This window comes from Salvelinus sp. IW2-2015, unplaced genomic scaffold, assembly GCF_002910315.2.
Source record: "Salvelinus sp. IW2-2015 unplaced genomic scaffold, ASM291031v2 Un_scaffold2670, whole genome shotgun sequence".
Classification (NCBI taxonomy): Eukaryota; Metazoa; Chordata; class Actinopteri; order Salmoniformes; family Salmonidae; genus Salvelinus; species Salvelinus sp. IW2-2015.
In genome coordinates, this window is record NW_019943976.1 from 15,417 (window position 1) to 28,920 (window position 13,504).

The 13,504-nt window shown below is 43.9% G+C and overlaps 1 protein-coding gene across 2 annotated transcripts in view; it reads right to left on the bottom strand.

Annotated features, from left to right (window-relative positions):
* Positions 1-12,371, bottom strand: part of LOC112074519 (cingulin-like protein 1) — a 24,344-nt gene extending 11,973 nt beyond the window's left edge. Inside the window, exons 1-12 of one of the 2 annotated variants that reach the window (XM_024141684.2) lie at positions 12,238-12,370; positions 5,959-6,248; positions 5,258-5,466; positions 5,094-5,152; positions 4,732-4,902; positions 4,188-4,320; positions 3,465-3,562; positions 3,041-3,182; positions 2,666-2,785; positions 1,645-1,770; positions 1,317-1,421; positions 902-1,090 (exon numbers count right to left, since the gene is read on the bottom strand). In XM_024141684.2, coding sequence (XP_023997452.2) covers positions 902-1,090; positions 1,317-1,421; positions 1,645-1,770; positions 2,666-2,785; positions 3,041-3,182; positions 3,465-3,562; positions 4,188-4,320; positions 4,732-4,902; positions 5,094-5,152; positions 5,258-5,440 — 1,326 coding nt within the window. In that variant the 5' untranslated portion in view covers positions 5,441-5,466; positions 5,959-6,248; positions 12,238-12,370. Of the gene's footprint in view, positions 1-901; positions 1,091-1,316; positions 1,422-1,644; positions 1,771-2,665; positions 2,786-3,040; positions 3,183-3,464; positions 3,563-4,187; positions 4,321-4,731; positions 4,903-5,093; positions 5,153-5,257; positions 5,467-5,958; positions 6,249-12,237 lie in introns of both variants that reach the window. The other variant, XM_070440574.1, reaches the window with a different exon arrangement.
* Positions 12,372-13,504: the final 1,133 nt, after the last annotated feature.

A 13,504-nucleotide genomic window follows, 5' to 3' on the forward strand; every position in this document is an offset into this window, starting at 1 on the left:
GGTTTAAATTAATATTGAAACTTCCTCTTTTAGGTGCCATGTTATGGTAAATATATATGGAAAGCTTCCCCTTTTAGGGTGCATTGTTTATGGTAAAAATATATATGGAAAGTTTCCCCTTTTAGGGGGTGCAATTGTTTTCCGAAGGTAATAATATATGGAAAGTTCCCCTTTTAGGGTGCATTGTTCTGGTAAATATATATGGAAAGCTTCCCCTTTTACGGGTGTATTGTTCTGGTAAATATATATGGAACGTTTCCCATTTTAGGGTGCGTTGTTCTGGTAAATATATATGGAAAGTTTCCCCTTTTAGGGTGCATTGTTCTGGTAAATATATATGGAAATTTTCCCCTTTTAGGTGTATTGTTCTGGTAAATATATATGGAGTTTCCCCTTTTAGGTGCCGTTCATACACTTGTTCTGGTAAATATATATGGAAAGTTTCCCCTTTTAGGGTGCATTGTTATGGTAAATATATATGGAAAGTTTCCCCTTTTAGGGTGCATTGTTATGGTAAATATATATGGAAAGGGTGTGATTTGGGGTGGGTATTCTATGTTCTTTAGTTCTATTATTTGTATTTCTATGTTTTGGCCGGGTGTGGTTCTCAATCAGGGACAGCTGTCTATCGTTGTCTCTGATTGAGAACCATACTTTTCCCCACCTGTCTTTGGGAGGTTAACTTTGTTTGTGGCACATAGCCCTTTAGCTTCACGGTTGTTTTGCATTGTTTATTGTTTATGTCGGCGTCATATAAATAAAGGAATATGTACGCTCACCACGCTGCACCTTGGTCCTCTTCATTCGACGGCCTTGACACCCCTTTTTTTTTTATTCCCTGAATTTTGAAACCCGCTACGTCACAGTCCATAACCAAACCAAGTTCTTTCAAACTTCACACCTCTGTCACAGTCAGAAGTTCCTGCTTCATCTGCACAGTCTCCTGCCCCTGCCTGTTGGTGTGGGCCTTGGCCTCGGCCAGCTGGTTGCTGAGCTCACACACCTGGTCTGTGTAGCCTTCCCTGCCTCTCTGGGCCCTCTCCAACTGCAGCTCCAGATCCTGAGCGTGCTGGTGCAGGTCTGCCTTCTCCTGTACAGCATACATGACAGAACATACGCAGGTGTTCACCAAGACAAAACATCTATGCACAAATACTTTGGATCTTTGCATCGTTATACTCGAGATGCATGCCCTTATCTCGATGATTACGCCTTGGATGTAAACGGAAGATTTGCACGATAACTCATCATGCATGGATGTGAAGTTAGGATTGGGGCAACAGAGTTTAGCTAGTAGACAGAGGATGGATGGAGACCTGCAGTAAGCGGTCCTTGTCAGACATGGCCCCGGTCAGCTTGATCTTCAGGTCCTCCACACTGTCCTCCAGACGCAACACCTTGGAGGTCAGAAGGTCCCTCTCCTGCTCGACAGAGAGGGTGGTTAGGACCAGTCAGTGGAGTGAAAGAGGACTCTGGGTTGATTTCCCAGACACTGATTAAACTCAGTCCTCAGGATTCAAAAAGAATGTCCATTGACTATGTTTTTTTTAGTCCAGGACTAGAGTTAATGCTTGTATGTCCCTTTGAGTGATGAATAAAGGTTTCCTGAAATGAAATGGAATTGACCCCAACCCTGCCACTCACCAGAGTGGCCTGACCCAGCTTACTGCGTGCCTCACTCAGCTGGTCCTGCAGCTCACTGTGGGTTTGCAAGGCACGACCCAGTCTCTGGTTCACTTCCTCTGTCTGGTTCAACACTGTCCTCTGAGCCTGGATGCACAGAGCGGGAGGTAGGGAGAGAAAGGTAGGTGAAAAGTGCTGCAGCATGTGTTTTGTAGCCTGGAGACAGAGTGGGAGGTAGGGAGAGAACAGGGCTGGAGAACACAGAGTGGAGGTAGGGAGAAGAACAGGGCTGGAGACCAGAGTGGGAGGTAGGGAGAGAACAGGGCTGGAGATACAGAGTGGGAGGTAGGTGAAAGACACAGGGCTGGAGATACAGAGTGGAGGTAGGGAGAGAACAGGGCTGGAGATACAGAGTGGGAGGTAGGGAGAGAACAGGGCTGGAGATACAGAGTGGGAGGTAGGGAGAGAACAGGGCTGGGAGATAAGAGTGGGAGGTAGGGAGAGAACAGGGCTGGAGACACAGAGTGGGAGGTAGGGAGAGAACAGGGCTGGAGACACAGAGTGGGAGGTAGGGAGAGAATGGGGCTGGAGATACAAAGATGAATAGGAATAGAAGAGTCTGTATAAACTGTGGAGTACCACAAGGAAGTGTTCTCTGACCCCTTTTTCTCCTGTTGTACATCAGTGATTTAAAAGCTGCCTGTTCATTAGAGCGTTGTACTAGTAACCGAAAGGTTGCTAGATCGAATCTACGAGCTGACAAGGTAAAAATCTGTCGTTCTGCCCCCTGAACAAGGCTGTTACCCACTGTTCTCCGGTAGGCCATCATTGTAAATAAGAATTTGTTCTTAACTGACTTGCCTAGTTAAAGAAAGGTCACATTTAAAATAAAATAAAATGTTAACAATGAACACAGCAGTTGTCAAGACTACACAGACAGACTAGGGCCTTTAATCCTCGGTCAAAGGTCGTGGACACTACAGGGAATAGGGTATGATTTGGGACAGAAACTCCATTAGACGAGGCTAGTTGTTGGACTCACCTCTTTAGAGGTGCGTAGTTGATGAAAGTCTCTCTCTGTCTRCAGGGCCTCTGCTCTCTCCTCGGCCTCTCTGAGGGCCTCTCTCAGTCCGGACAGCTCTCTCTCTGCTTTTTGCTTCCCCTGCACGGACACGCGGACACACAGACACACTGTCAAATCATCCATATGGATGTAGTGCTGCTTTAAAGTTGAACCATACGTGGGGTTTTTACTTTAAACAAGGTTATCCACAAGTAGCCTGGTCCCAGATCTGTTTGAGTTGTATCAGCTCTAATGGTCGTTATGACAACAATCAGAGGAGTTGCACAAACAGATCAAGGACCCAAAGAGTTTTTTATTTTATWAATTTTTTTACAATGAGGTTAAACAGTGTACCTCTCTGAACAAGTCTTGTTGTGTAACAGGTAAGGTCCTGCTGAGTGGGTTGTTGTTAGTTGTTGGGGCCGCAGGTTTGATAACACTCCCTCTCTCGAGAGACGATCTCATCTTCGACATGTCCCTCTCCAGTTGAAGAACCCTTCAAATGTACATATAAATGGAATTTACTGACGTCTCTTTTGGGAGTTCTTTATATCAGGTTTGAAAACTGAGGTCAATAGCAGAGTTGGGGTCAATTCCATTTCAATTCAGTCCATTCAGGAAGTGAAATTATATATTTTTCTGAAATGACTGAATTGAAATGGAAATGGCCCCTGCATGGTGAATAGCTGTCCTGTTCATCTACACGGGGATTTGGGAATGGCATGAACTCATTCAATACCATGAAATCCATTCTTAGCGGCTTAGTCATTGTACTCACTTGTCTTGCAGTTCTCCTCGACGTCGGCTTTCCTCAAACCGGCTCAACTCAGCTGCCTCCTTCTCTTGCTCAAGAGCACTCACTGCATCTGCCAGCTGCTGTGGGACAAACGGGTTGAAGGGTGAGCCTGATCCCCAAAGACCAGACAAAACCTGGTTTACACCCCAAAGACCAGACAAAGCCTGACCTAGACCCCAAAGACCAGACAAAACCTGATCTAGACTCCAAAGACCAGTCAAAACCTGGTTTAGACTCCAAAGACCAGTCAAAACCTGGTTTACACCCCAAAGACCAGACAAAGCCTGACCTAGACCCCAAGACCATACAAAACCTGATCTAGACCCAAAAGACCAGTCAAAACCTGGTTTAGACTCCAAAGTCCAGACAAAACCTGGTTTAGACCCCAAAGACCAGACAAAGCCTGACCTAGACCCCAAAGACCAGACAAAACCTGGCCTAGACCGCAAAGACCAGACAAGGCCTGAACCCCAGAAACCAGACAAGGCCAGGCCTGAACCTCAAAAAGCAAGTGCAGGTACAATGGTGTTGAAAAACTTCCAAGAAGGAAGAAACCTTGAGAGGGTACTCTGGCTGTACCGGATAGAAGTTAAGAGTACAAGATGACCATTAAAGACCAGTTCAGAGTGTACACAGAGACAGTAGACTTTCTGAATCATTAAACCGCAGTATATCTCTTTTTAAGTCCAGAGATCCTTCACTTACCTTGTGTTTCATCTCCAGCAGCTGTGCAGTACTACTGCTATGCTGCAGCTGTGTGTGTCTGTTCTTCAACAGGTCTGTCTGGCTGTCAAGACGTCCATGGGCCTCCCGCAGCCTCTGCACCAGCTCTGCCCGCCTGCAGATACAATGCTTTATCAAATCAAATCAAATGTATTTATATAGCCRTTCTTACATCAGCTGATATCTCAAAGTGCTGTACAGAAACCCAGCCTAAAACCCCAAACAGCAAGCAATGCAGGAGTAGAAGCACGGTGTAGAAGCTTTATTACTGGTTATAAGTGTATATGAGACTTTATAATACCTTATTATAAGGCTTATAACATTCTATGTCTCCCTAAGTAGTGCCTTATAATAAGATAACATAAATACCTTATATTTATCCATGATATTTATAATGCCTTGTCATAAGGCTTATAATACAGTAGGTTATGTATATCTAATAACATTATAATAAGGCATTATAAAGGGTTATAATATGTTGTGTCTCTCTAAGTACCTTGTTATAAGGCGTTATAAAGGCTCATACCTAAAGCCACTCTCTTCCAGGGCTGCTCTCAGCTCAACCCCTGGGGAGACAGGGGAGAGGGACCGGGGGGCGCCCTCGGGGGCCAGGCGAGACATCGACTGCCATCTTCTTTTACCCAGCCCTGGGTCACTCTGTCTGCTGAAGCCACCATCTCTGCCATTAACGGAGGTGCTAGGACACATTAAACAGATGTCATCAATATCAAATTATACAAGACGCTTTGAGTAAACCTACCTTTTTTAAAGGGAAAGGCAGTGCTCAAACCAACCTAGAGGCAAGGTGCAGCCTTGAATAGAAGTACAACCTAGAGGTTAAAAACTAACTTTATGTCTTTAAGGCTACAAAAAAGCTTCTGTTCTCACCRGGTGCTCATTTTGGAGAGGAACCCTCCAGTCATACCTGCCATACTCCATGCTGAGGACTAACAGAACAAAACATCACTCAAAAATGCCTCAKCATGATCTAAATAATTAATTCATAACACAAATTTATAAGTCACCTACATGAATCACAAATCGTTCCTTACCTGAGATTTAAAGTGAGACCTGCTGTCCCACATGTCCAGATCGGTGAGGACGAGTGGACGAGAGTCTCTGAGAGGGATGAGGGAACGACTGAAGGGTTTAACACCCAGTCCTCCCAACTCATCCCTGCCTTCCACGGGGGAGAGGCCGCGGTCCTCACCCCCCCATAGCTGGGCCAAGTCCATCCGGCACAGACTGTATCGACAGGCCCCTGGCCAGAGGGTGGAAAAAGGGGACAAGGATTGATTGAGTCTCATGTTAGTGGCAGTTCGTAGTCTGCTATTATTACTACTATTCATGGGGAAAAAAACATGCCTCGACTTTTCCAGTGTTTGTTTGTTCTGCTCTGAGTTCACACCCAATCTTTAACAATGCAGTGCAGTTAATTATAACACCACTGACTGGACTCCAAATGCCTTGTGTTTGTGTTGCAGTCAAATAGAATTTGAAAAAAACAAACCCTTACAAGGAAAACAAATGTGGACGCAATAACAAATGTTTTCTGTGTGAATTAACCTTCTGTACACTGAGTAAATGTATTACATCTCCATTCAGTTCACATGTGGCCTARTGTTATTAATAAGCACACAAAGAAGTAACTAATATTTTAGAATGGCAAATAAACATTTTAAATATACTTACCATAACCAGAAAACAGAATCTTTAGTGAGTAAGTATACCATATGAGAAAGCTGTCTCTTACCTTGCTGTTCAAGCCCTCTCTTGTTTAATAGCTCTGTCCCTACCGCTGTCCTTCAGCTGCCCTGATTGTGGGAGCCAGGGAGCTGTTGAGAGTGCAGCCCTGGCAGACGGTAGTCATGGTTACCCGCATACAGAGGGACGCGCGTTGCAGAGCGTGGGTGAGCTAAGTCCAATKTTTTGGGCCGGCTACATTGTCTCCCTGTGACCTCACTGCTTCAGCAGCCTGCCTACTGTTTGTTGACACGATGAGATGACAGGAGCACCACTCTGTGGAGCCTATCAAGACCCACGCTTGACATGAAAAAAAAAAAAACGAGTACATTTACTAATTGATTCACTCACACATTGCAACCGAGCATCGTGAAATAAATATTTGTGTTTCATGTTTATGGTAAAGTAATCATTGTCAAAACATTACAGTAAGATTGATGTATTCAGGTATATGGCATTAGTCACGATCTTTAACGTCATTTGGAATAAGTAAACCTATTGTATAGATATGAATAAAGACGACGGTATGCACATGATTTAAAGGAAGTTGTGTTTGCATGTTGGTATGGGACATGACGGGTGTGAGATGAATGATGACTTGACAATGAGCTGTATTATAACACACTGTTATTTGCTCTGTCTCAACAGGACAGCGYGAAATACTGCACGCCACTGAGATCATAACATACAGGTATCTGCCAAAATAAAGGAAACCCCCAGCATAAAGTGTCTTAACAGGGGCGTTGGGCCACAACGAGCCGCCGGAACAGCTTCAATGCTCATTGGTATAGATTCTACAAGTGTCTGGAACTCTATTGGAGGGATGCGACACCGTTCTGCCATGAGAAATTCCATCATTTGGTGTTTTGTTGATGGTGTTGGGAAAACGCTGTCTCAGGCACCGCTCCAATATCTCCCAAAAGTGTTCACTTGGGTTGAGATCTGGTGACTGAGACATACACACACACATCACACACACACACAACACACACACACACACACACACACACACACAACACCACACACACACACACCACAACACACACCACACACACACACACACACACACACACACACACACACACACTATGTTCCTTTGAGACCCTCTTTCAAAGTCACTGAGATCTCTTCTTCTAGCCATTGTAGCCAAAATAATGGGCAACTTGGCATTTTTACACATGACCCTAAGCATGATGGGATGTTAATTGCTTAATTAACTCAGGAACCACACCGGTGTGGAAGACACCTGCTTTCAATATACTTTGTATCCCTCATTTACACACGTGTTTCCTTTATTTTGGCAGTTACCTGTCGGTGTTAGCTTTGAGAGAAAATGTCTTCCAGCTCAGTCAGTTGTCGCACATAAATCACGTGTGTAGTCATGAACGCAATACATCTCTGTATTTAGTCATATAGACCTCCTCTCATTCACACCATATCTGATGTGACTTCATGGGTAATTAACAAGTATTTTATCAACCAAACCAGTTATTCTTTACTGTCAAATCATCACATTATAAATCCCCCTAGAGTCTATTGACGCACCAGTGCGTCAATCTAAGTAACATGATACAAAAAAATACCCATCAAATCCGTCAGTTTAAGATAGAGATATTTTGTTTTTGTATTGGATGTGTCTCAATCCACTGCATGCTTCCAAATGGCGGCCTTCCGCATCTTGACCAATGGCGGCCTTCCGCATCCTCCAATGCGTTCCGATTCAATGGCGGCCTTCCGCATCTGCCTATGGCGGCCTTCCGCATCTGCCAATGGCGGCCTTCCGAAATCTTGCAAATGGAGTTGGCCTTCCGATCTGCCAATGGCGGCCTTCCGCATCTGCCTATGGCGCCTCCGCATCTGCCAATGGCGGCCTTCCGAATATCTGCGTGGGAAGGTGGCGGAGCTTACAGCTGTGTTTGTGAACCCATGACCGCTCTATGGAACAGGGGAGACCTAACAAACAATGATAGATTCTCCGCTGCCTCTACTCGACTGAATCGGAAAAACGCTGATGTGACAACTTCTGTTGATGCATTCCGAACCTCTCGGTTTACAAACTAATGTGAAACCCCACTGTGAAAAAGGGGGAATTCCTCAAACAAAATGTGTTCTCCTACAAGAGAAGTAACCGGTACCGGTTTAAATTCATGGAATTGTGGGTATTTTTGTGCCTCCCCCCACAAAAAAGGTTTAAATATGTAAAAAAATATATATATTTGCTGAGCTTCTTTATATGTTCTAGATACCTGACAGACGCTTCAAAACTTTATTCCTTATGAAAAACTGTTGGACTGTCATTTTTTTTTCCGATTTATGATTGTGTTATTTCTATGGGCTAGTTAGGTTAAGCCAAATTCAATATTTTATCTAATCATTTATTTATATAGTACCAGTCAAAATTTGGACACAAACTACTCATTCAAGGGTTTTTCTCTATTTTGACTATTTCTAAATTATAGAATAATAGTGAAGACATCAAAATATAAATAACACATAAATGGAATCATGTAGTAACCAAAAAAAGTGTTAAATAAATCAAAATATTGTTTTTTCTTTGAGATTCTTCAAAGTAGCCACCCTTTGCCTTGATGACAGCTTTGCACACTCTTGGTATTCTCCTCAACCTGCTTTACCTGAATGCTTTTCCAACAGTCTTCTTGAAGGAGTTCCCATATGCTGAGCACTGTTGGCTGCTTTTCCTTCACTCTGCGGTCCAACTCATCCCAAACCATCTCAATTGGTTGAGGTTAGGTGATTGTGGAGACCAGGTCATCTGATGCAGCACTCCATCACTCTGATTATTGTCAAATAGCCCTTACACAGCCTGGAGGTGTGTTGGTCATTGTCCTGTTGAAAAACAAATGATAGTCCCACTATAACGCAAACCGTATGGATGGCGTATCGCTGCAGAATGCTGTGGTAGCCATGCTGGTTAAGTGTGCCTTAAATTCCAAATATATCACAGACAGTGTCACCAGCAAAGCACCCTCACACCTCCTCCTCCATGCTTCACGGGTGGAACCGAACATGTGGAAGCTCATCCTCACCTACTCTGCGTCTCACAAAGACACGGCAGTTGAACCAAAAATCTCAAATTTGGACTCATCAGACCAAAGGACAGATTCCACCGGTCTATGTCCATTGCTCGTATTTCTTGGCCCAAGCAAGTCTTTATTCTTATTGGTGTCCATTAGTGTTGTTTTTTGCGGCAATTCGAGCATGAAGGCCTGATTCATGCATCCTCTGAACAGTTGATGTTGAGATGTGTCTATTACTTGAACTCTGTGAAGCATTTATTTCGGTTCTTGAAATTTTCCGGATTGACTGACCTTCATGTCTTAAAGTAATGATGGACTGTCGTTTCTCTTTGCTTATTTGAGCTGTTCTTAAAGCTGGTTGAGAGAATTCCAGAGTGTTGCAAAGCTGTCATCAAGGCAAAAGGTGGCTACTTTGAATAACTTGTTTAACACTTTTTTGTTACTAAACTTTTTCAGGACCCTGTCTTTCAAAGATAATTCGTAAAAATCCAAATAACTTCACAGATCTTCATTGTAAAGGGTTTAAACACTGTTTCCATGCTTGTTCAATGAACCATGAACAATTAATGAACATGCCCCTGTGGAACGGTCGTTAAGACATTAACAGCTTACAGACGGTAGCAATTAAGGTCACAGTTATGAAAACTTAGGACACTAAAGAGGCCTTTCTACTGACTCTGAAAAACACCAAAGAAAGATTTCCAGGTCCCTGCTCATCTGCGTGAATGTGCCCTAGGCATGCTGCAAGGAGGCATGAGATTGCAGATGTGGCCAGGGCAATAAATTGCAATGTCCTGACTGTGAGATGCCTAAGACAGCGCTACAAGGAGACAGGATGGACAGCTGATCGTCCTTGCAGGGGCAGACCCGTGTAACAACACCTGCACAGGATCGGTACATCTGAACATAACACTGCGGACAGGTACAGGATGGCAACAACAACTGCCGAGTTACACCAGGAATGCACAATCCCTCCATCAGTGCTCAGACTGTCCGCAATAGGCTGAGAGAGGCTGGACTGAGAGCTTGTAGGCCTGTTGTAAGGCAGGTCCTCACCAGACATCACCGGCAACAACGTGGCCACAAACCCACCGTCGCTGGACCAGACAGGACTGGCAAAAAGTGCTTTCACTGACGAGTCGCCGTTTTGTCTCACAGGGGTGATGGTCGGATTCACGTTTATCGTCGAAGGAATGAGTGTTACACCGAGGCCTTTACTCTGGAGCGGGATCGATTTGGAGGTGAGGGTCCGTCATTGTCTGGGGCAGTGTGTCACAGCATCATCGGACTAGCTTGTTGTCATTGCAGGCAATCTCAATGCTGTGCGTTACAGGGAAGACATCCTCCTCCCTCATGTGGTACCCTTCCTGCAGGATTATCCTGACATGACCTCCCAGCACGACAATGCCAGCAGCCATACAGCTCATTCTGTGCGTGATTTCCTGAGACAGAATGTCAGTGTTCTGCCATGGCCAGCGAAGAGCCCGGATCTCAATCCATTGAGCACGTCTGGGACCTGTGGATCGGAGGGTGAGGGCTAGGCCATTCCCCAAAATGTCCGGGAACTTGCAGTGCCTTGGTGGAAGAGTGGGGTAACATCTCACAGCAAGAATGGTAAATCTGGTGCCAGTCCATGAGGAGGAGATGCACTGCAGTACTTAATGCAGCTGGTGGCCACACCAGATACTGACTGTTACTTTTGATTTTGACCCCCCCTTTGTTCAGGGACACATTATTCAATTTCTGTTAGTRACATGMCTYTGGAACTTGTTCAGTTTATGTCTCAGTTGTTGAATCTTGTTATGTTCATACAAATATTTACACATGTTAAGTTTGCTGAAAATAAACACAGCTGACAGTGAGATGACGTTTTCATTTTTTGCTGAGTTTACATGATTTCATATGTGTTTTTTCATAGTTTTGATGTCTTCACTGTTATTCTACAATGTAGAAGATAAAGACAAACCCTGGAATTGGTGTGTCTTTCGACTGGTACTGTCTAATTTGTTTTATACCTAAWCTAAAGGGGTTCTAAAATTCTAAATGAAATATCTAAATTGCCTATGGTATGACCATTTTATAACAATTCCACATGCTTAGAACCCCCCCAGTTTAGACTCTTTTTTTGGGGTCCTTTTTCTCCCTTTACAGTCTTGTCCCATCGCTGCAACTCCCTTATGGGGGAGAGGCAAAGGTCGAGAGCCGTGCGTCCTCCGAAACACAACCCAGCCAAGCCGCACTGCTTCTTGACACAATGCTCGCTTAACCCGGAATCCAGCCAAAGCAATCTGTACATCTGGCGACCATGTCAGCGTGCATGCGCCCGCTAGTGCGACACGGGACAAGAACATCCCTGCTGGCCAAACACTGYCGCGTGGCCAATTGTACTCTGCCCTATGGGTCTCCCGGTCGAGGCCGGCTGCGACAGAGCCTGGACTCGAACCAGGATCTCTAGTGGCACAGCTAACACAGTGATGCAGTGTCTTACGCTTCGAACACACCGACAGCATTATTGCATTTTGGTACKCCATAATTACATTAAATTCCAATGAATCGCTGCGTTTGCCTTGCAGTGTTGCGTTGCAGAGGCAGTTGCAGTGCGTTCGGTGTGGTGCATAAATTAGATTTATCGAATGTATGTGTCAAACTGTATGAGTAGACGGCTTAACAGAAATGGTAGCAGAAGGTGAATGTTGAACTTTTGCATACATATCCCGGTGATGCTACATATTTTGCACCACGACCGACCGGTGGGTTCGAAGTGTTAGATCACTGTGGCACTAGGGAGGCCACGGCTTAGCCTCTTAATAAATTATATATATATATATATTAAAGCAATATTCACTCCATGAAATTAAATGTGATAACAAAAACATAAACGTCATTGTGTATTGTGTATTTCATGTCTGCAACCCTACTTTTATTTTGAAATGTATTTGGCTACGTGCGCCGGAAGTTGTGCGACGCTAGCTCATGCTTCTGAAACAAAGCTAAGGACGCTTGCTTTGATCATTTTAATTATAATAGCCCATTTTGGGCAACTGCTCAAATATTAAATTAAAACAGTCGTTATACGGAATATCACCAAAGGTAGGCTACTTTTCTACATGAAACAATAAGACATGTATTGCCATTCTGAACGAGAAAACGAGACCTCGTCAGAGGCCATGTTGTTAGCAAGCTGTCAACGTCAGCTAGATAARATTTCAACTTTAAACTCAAATGTTCTCATGACATGTGTTCATGTTCACCATGGTTTGACTCGTCACCAGACAGCATGGCTGCAGACTGGTTGGGTAGTCTGGTCTCGATAAACTGCGGAGAAACTCTGGGGGTGTACCAAGGTGAGGTGTCGTCTGTGGACCAGTCCAGCCAGACCATCTCCCTCAAACAGCCCTTCCACAATGGAGTCAAGTGCCCTGTGCCCGAGGTCACTTTTAGGTACGAATGTTTATTATTTTCGTGGAAATTATCTTTTCTTCATAGTATTACAACGCTTTCAGGAAACTATGATTATAATAACTCAATTGTAGGCTAGTGTTGTCATGATACCAGCATTTTGACTTCGATACCAGGTTTAGTATCATGARACTGGATTCAWCACGARACTTGATACCAGAACGATACCAAAATTATACCAAGGTAAAAACAAAAAGGTGAATTGGCCAAGAATGGCACTTGATCCAGATAGAACTTCTGAGTTCAATATCATTTCATTTGACATTTTTTTATTTTAGAATGAATGTATTAATAAATGAATTAATCAATCATACAATCAGACCTTTTTTTTTTTTGCCAATCAAACTACAAAACAACATAATGGCAAAAAATGTATTTGAGTGGTAAATCTCTCTTGATAAACTGGGTAAATNCAGACCTTTTTTTTTTTTGCCAATCAAACTACAAAACAACATAATGGCAAAAAATGTATTTGAGTGGTAAATCTCTCTTGATAAACTGGGTAAATGAAGATGGAGTTTAGGCCTATTCACAATACAGGTGAATGCATATGTAACAGTTTAACTTTAGTCCGTCCCCTCGCCCCGACCCGGGCGCGAACCAGGGACCCTCTGCACACACCAACAACAGTCACCCACGAAGCATCGTTACCCATCACTCCACAAAAGCCGCGGCCCTTTGCAGAGCAAGGGGAACCACTACTTCAAGGTTTCAGAGCAAGTGACGTCACCGACTGAAAGGCTGCTAGCGCGCACCACCGCTAACTAGCTAGCCATTTCACATCGGTTATACATATTCAATACGTGTGTGCATGCAATGAGTTATTAATCTTGCTTTAACTGATTTCAATGAGGCTACAGATGAAAAACAACCTGTTTACTTTCTAATGGGAACTTATTTTATGGCGCTGCTCAACAACATTTGCAATAGAAGAAGCAYTAGCGTATTTTATAAAAGTGTYCACTGTCTCTTAAGACCCGTGACGTCATTCACACAAAGTCAGTTCGAGGCTCAAGCAAAGATGATCTTGACTGAAAGAGACMTWAGGCGCGGGAGACM